We start from the raw sequence: 5,851 nt of genomic DNA, 5'->3' as shown, positions 1-5,851 counted from the left end.
AATATGCATCTCTTAATTGTCAATATTTGGAGATACATGCTTTTCGCTATAGGCAGCATCAACATACAAACTGAGCCAGCTGTATGTAGTGTTGTTGGGTGGATGTTGCTGAGTTTGATTCAGCTACACCTGCAGAAAGGTTCAGGCTCTCGTGCTTAAATGGGTACAGACCTACAGTCCCAGTGACAGTTGTGTCCGTCAAGGTGTAGTTCTGCTCTTCTTTCTCTGAGAGTGGGGTGGCAGCATTGAGTCACATCACCCGGTGGCTCTGAGTCCATTAGTGGTCCTATAGCCTGCCAAATCCCTGTTTGACCCTGTGTGTACTTTATATGATATTGTAATGATTCCTTAAAACCCCTTCAAGGGAATTGTATCACAGAAAATACACAAGCCTCCACTTGGGTTCATCTGTTGATACGGAGCTATCAGATGACAGAGAGAAGCTCTGTGGCACAATGCCACACTCTTATTTGCTGTCTGCCGACCGGGTAACTTTATCTAACCTGACCCAGCTTTAACCTGATTCTAACATTTCAGTAATCCAATCCAAACACTTCATATTCTACAGACCTTGGTGGTATTCCGTCACCTCCACAAGGCCTTACTTTCTGACACCTGAAAGAAAGTTGCCTATCAGCACTGGACTATCAAATTAAAACTTGGTTTTGAAACAAGAGCAGAGTGTGAAGTTAAAATGTTCAATTAAGTCTAAATCTCGACAGAACCCGAAGCTGCCCGGGCCCCTCGAGAGCCCATAGGACCCCAAATGATGTGCCACGCATGATCTGCTGCTAACCCGAGCATAGGTCCCCAGCTTTGAAAGCTATAGAAGCACTAAGACCTCCCATCATCCTCTCTGTCTCTCTTCCTACCCCATGACTTTGGGCCTGTGAACGTCAAGGGTGGCTTGGAGTGACACACACACACAGACACACACACACACACACACAGCTACCCCCTGCCCTCCCCTCTTACCCTCCCATCCACCTCCCCCTGAGCTGCCGCCCCCATACTGGCTGCTGGCCTTTACTGCCGTCTGATCCATATTTCAGAGGCGGCAGTGGTGGCACTGAGGGGGTATAATCCAACATTAAAGCGAGGAGGCCTGGGCTGAAAGCACAGGCGCAGGTTCAGAAGGTCCTGGAAAGCTTCAATTTTCAAAATTCTGCAGCGTTTGCGGTGGCTTCCAAGGCGCTGGCAAAAGTCTCCGAGTTTTGGCAAGGGTGCAGAATTCAATGAGGGCAGGACTTTTCTAGCAAAGTAAAAAAAAAAAGGGCTGACACTGCATGGTGTAGGTGCCAAGAAGAGTGTGAAACTAACAGGGCATGGGGCCAGAATGATCAATTAAAAGGTGGGTTAACTGGGATCACCTTTAAACAAGTAGGAATCAATAATTTGATTCATATAAATCTGTAGATTTCCCTTATAACACCCAATTTGCTGAGACCTCACACTCGAAAGCAGATGGAGGAAAAACTACAGAAAGAATTTCTGCATTGTGATGAATTATACTGATCACATTAAAACTGATCATTGATATTTATCTGAAAAAGTAGGAAACTGTAAATTGACATTAAAATTTCCGTCAATCTTAAAGGAAGATAAATACTAAAAGGTCAAATGAACATCCTGGTTAAACTTCTTTTTGCAGGTTAAACTTCTTTTTGCTTTTTAATAAATAAAAAGACGGACAACTTTCTAATGATGGTAAGAATAATAGAAAAGTCTCGAATGATAAATGACTATAATGACATTTATTTAGTTCCCAAAAAATATACTCTTTAAAGACAAATTCATATCCTGTATTTACAATTTTCAAGGTTTTCATTCACAACAGAAGAGGCGAGGGGGGGGGGGGGGGCAAACAAAAAAAACATAGGACATGAAAGAGAGATACAAGCAAATCTGTGACAAAACCAACCATGTCTTTCGCATGTAAGCTATACAGTAATACTATGACAGGTGCCCTGGCTGGAAAAAAAATATCCTTCGTTAAACTGTTCTCCGTTAAATAAAATGATTCCTTTCTCTTTTTCTTTTCTGGGTCTTCTCATAATGTTGTTGTCAGGACCCGTTGTGATGCTGTGCCATGGTGAGGTCTGTAGAAAAGGAAAAGGAACAAAGAAAATACAGGTTTAGTTCTAAAATAAAAATCAATGACAGCATGTATCAATGAGAATTACTTAAAAAGCACAGTTCTATTTATAAACATTTAAAAAATAATTAGCCAGTTTTAAATGTATGACTTTATTATTTTAAAGATCATATTAAAACATTGTTGAGTTCAATTTATGCAAATTAAAAAAACACCATGCCGGTAAATTGTTTTATGTCTTTTCACCCTCCACTTCATTCATGATGTTGCTATCAGCGTTTTCTTTGACATACATTAGGTGCATTCACTGAGGGGGCGTGAATAAACGGCGGCAGATTATTTAAATGACATTAGGTGGGGAGAACTCGGAGAGGGAGGGTGGGTGGGTGGGGAGGGGGTCGCAGGATAAATTAGACTGGTGCCTGACAAAGCGTTAAAGTGGGGTCTCGATCGCATGATTTATGGGCTGCAGGTTGTGCCTGCTGCCCGCTCAGGTGTTACTGTGTTTACCTCTCCTCTAAGATTCGTTTAGCAGAAGACGCGTGGGGAGAAGTTTAAGGTGGACGATGTCATGACGCTAAATTGATCCGAGAGGCAGGAGATATTGTACCTGTCAGTGATCAGCTGGAACTTCAGGGGATCGGGCCTGTGGTCGCTCTCTTCGTCTGTAGGAAGACAAATTGTGTGTATATTTAGCAAATGTTGTAATAATATTAATAATGATAATCGTTATTATTTTTATTGATTGTCGTGTCACATTTTTGTTTGAAAAATATATTTGTTTCGTCCTTAAATTGTTGTTTTGTTGGCGCATACAGTTAAATTAATTTACAGAGCGTTGCACAGTTCAACACGTACCATCTCTTTTTGGACTGAAGCTTCCCGACGACTCGACGTCACTGTCATCCTCCGTTCCCGAAGTGCTCGGGCCCGCCGCAACCGGCCGTGCGTCATGACGCGCAGCCGGCACCGAGCCGTGGAGAGGCAGGTGTCCGGCCGGCGCCCCGCCGAGGAGCGACCTCATGTTCAAAAGAGAGTTGGCGTTCAGAAAAGCCGCGTTGGCCCAGTTGTGAAGCTTGCCAATCTGGCACGTATATATCCCATGACCCGGGAGCAAGGCCGGGTGGCCGGCCGAGGCCAAAGCCGGGTGATGCGCATGAGCCGCAGGGGAAGGTTTGTGAGAGCTGTCGGGGGCTGCGGCGGTCTCTGCCAAGGACCAGATTTTGGGCTTGCTCTGAGCCGGTCTCTGGCACTCCTGTCTGCTGGGAGAATGATCCACTGCGAGTTTGACAACGGGCGATTTATTAAGAGAAATGGCCGCCTCCACTCCTCTCAGGCCCTCCACAGAAAGCGTCCTGCCGCTCTCGGAGCTCCGAGGCTCCGAGGCCTGCTCTCTGGCGGACAGGCCCGCCTCGGCCTCGACTTTGGCGGAGCCCTCCTCCTCCTGTGCGCACTGCTCCTCGGGTCTCTCGATATCCACAGTTTCCAGATCGATCTCCTCATCTTCGTCTTCGTCGTCGCTGCCGTTCTTGCCGGGCTCGTCCTCGTTGTCACTGCTGAAGATGCGGCCGTCCCGGTCCTCGGCGCTGCGGCCCCAGGTTACCTTGTTCTCCTTCTTCAGGCGTCTGCGCGCGTTGGCGAACCACGTCGACACCTGGGAAACGAAAAACAAACTTTTTAACATCAGGTTTGAACCCAAAGGGTGAAAAACTTTGAATATATGTTCCTGTTTAAATATGAAAAAGATATGTTTTAACCAATGTGAGAGCTTGGAAATAAGACTTTTAACTCTGGGCGTGGAAGTGTCACACACTGTAAATGAGTTGTCAAAGCAATGTCATGGAATAAGTACTTTAATGAAGTGTTGCTATTAGAGGTGACAAGTGTGGCCACGACCTTTAGAAAAGGAAATAAGCCCATGTTCCTCACTAACATGTGGCACCGAGTTCTTTCCTCTAAACCCGTTACACGTCCGGTCACAGCTGACACTTCTACACACCATGCACTCACCTGTGTGAGCGTCATCCGGGTGATGATGGCGAGCATGATCTTCTCCCCCTTGGTGGGGTACGGGTTCTTCTGGTGCTCCTGCAGCCAGGCCTTCAGGGTGCTCGTGGTCTCCCGCGTGGCCGTCTTGGCCCTCGACGGGTCTCCGTACGGATACTGGCCGTACGGGTAGAAGCCCTGCGCGGCGTGGACAGGCAGGGAGGCCGGGTGGGAGCCCGGGCTGTCCTTCAACTCATACTGGGAGCCCTGGACATGTTATTGGAGAAAGCAACTTGTTGAGCGACATAAATATAAATTTCCTCTGAAGTTTATACATTTTTAATTAAAAGGCCACATCATTTATTATTAATGTGGGGAGGGCTGGGGGGACGTTTTTAAAAGTTTGGGTGAATTAGAGCCTACATTTAGGCAAACACAGAATTAGACGCACCCCGAATCAAGAAAATAGCCCATATCAGTAAAGTTCAATTAAATTCAGCCACTTTATTTCTGAAGTGGCTATATTTAAAATTATGTTTAAATATATATATTTTTGTTAAGATTTAGCCCATCGGACAAAAAACAATATGTAAGACGCACAACATTTGTATGATTATTAATTATTTTTCGCTTTCTAATTAATAAACTATTTAATAGAATATACTGTCTACCACTGAAGTTAGAATAAGCAGTAATTTCCCCTTTAGGATTTACATAATTTATAGAAACGAAAACAATATGCCCGAAACTAAAATTGTGAAGTTTATGTTTATGATTCCACGTATGATATATTGATCTAATTCTACAGTGATGTATGATTTAGACTACACACCCACACACACTGATTGAATGATAAAACTGACAATGAGCCGATTAGACTAAATAACGGTCCAGTTATTATCTAAATCAATTATTAGAGCATAAGCATGACATGTCCTCGTCACTTCGAGCCATTGATTGACTGCGTATTAACGTATAATAAAAGACAGATCAGCCTGTGTCATCAACATTAAACAACTCTCACCATCTGGGAGATGAGGGCGAGGTCTGTGGCTCCGCTGTACGGCAGAAAGGCACTGTAGTTGTGAGCCACCCACGGGCTCCCGTACATCCCCAGCATGGAGCCGACAGCCGCGGCGGTGGCAGAGGAGCTCAAGCCGCCCTCGGCAGCTCCCTCCCGGGCAGAGGCCGGCCGCTCGCCCCCGTACACCTCATGGGAGGCGCTGAGGAACTGGGGGTACCCCAGCTGAGGGAAAGACATGTCCGGAGAGCGCGCACGGTAAATCTCTCCACCCCAAAAAAAGTCACACTACAGCAAGGAGGAGGCACAGGAGAGAGGGCAAAAAAGTAGGAATCCCCAGAAAGACGGAGTAGAGGAGGATGAAGGGGGCGTCCAAACCACCAGAGTCCCCCCTCTTCTTTTTTTCTCCCCACAAACTGTCAAGCTTCTCTCAACCGAGCCGGAGTTGTGTCAGAGCCGCAGTTTGGCACCTCGAGTGCGGAGTGATGCGTGCGTCTGGCCGCGGGAGCTTCTGGATGTGGAGCTGACTGACTGATTGGCAGCCTACTTAAGCACCAAGCTCCTCCTATGCCCGGGGCAGGCGATTAGTGCATTGGTTAGCCTAGGTCGTGCGTGTGTGTGTGAGAGCGTGTGTGTCTGCGTGTGTGTGTGTTTGTGTGTGTGTGTGTGTGCGTGTGTGTGTGTGTGTGTGTGTGTGTGTGTGTGTGTGTGCGTGTGTGTATGTGTTGTGAGATCTAATTTCTGCAGTC

At 46.3% G+C, this 5,851-nt stretch overlaps 1 protein-coding gene across 1 annotated transcript; it reads right to left on the bottom strand.

The window, feature by feature from the left end:
* Positions 1–1,860: 1,860 nt before the first annotated feature.
* On the bottom strand, positions 1,861–5,565 carry irx1b (iroquois homeobox 1b). Its single transcript, XM_062410077.1, has 5 exons — positions 5,106–5,565; positions 4,106–4,348; positions 2,954–3,749; positions 2,706–2,760; positions 1,861–2,099 (listed from the first exon to the last, which is right to left on the bottom strand). The coding sequence occupies exons 1-5, from the start codon at positions 5,340–5,342 to the stop codon at positions 2,051–2,053; spliced, it is 1,380 nt and encodes a 459-aa protein (XP_062266061.1). The 5' UTR covers positions 5,343–5,565; the 3' UTR covers positions 1,861–2,050.
* Positions 5,566–5,851: the final 286 nt, after the last annotated feature.

This window comes from Platichthys flesus, chromosome 17 (genome assembly GCF_949316205.1).
Source record: "Platichthys flesus chromosome 17, fPlaFle2.1, whole genome shotgun sequence".
Taxonomy (NCBI): domain Eukaryota; kingdom Metazoa; phylum Chordata; class Actinopteri; order Pleuronectiformes; family Pleuronectidae; genus Platichthys; species Platichthys flesus.
This window is presented reverse-complemented; position numbering and strand designations above follow the sequence as displayed.

Bases quoted from the DNA above. Each gene is read 5' to 3' on its own strand.
- irx1b (XM_062410077.1), bottom strand. From the start codon at position 5,342: ATGTCTTTCCCTCAGCTGGGGTACCCCCAGTTCCTCAGCGCCTCCCAT. The intron at 3,750-4,105 runs GTGAGTGCATGG...TTCGTTTCCCAG, and splicing joins CCCGGATGACGCTCACACAG to GTGTCGACGTGGTTCGCCAA. The intron at 2,100-2,705 runs GTACAATATCTC...CCTTTTCTACAG, and splicing joins TTCCAGCTGATCACTGACAG to ACCTCACCATGGCACAGCAT.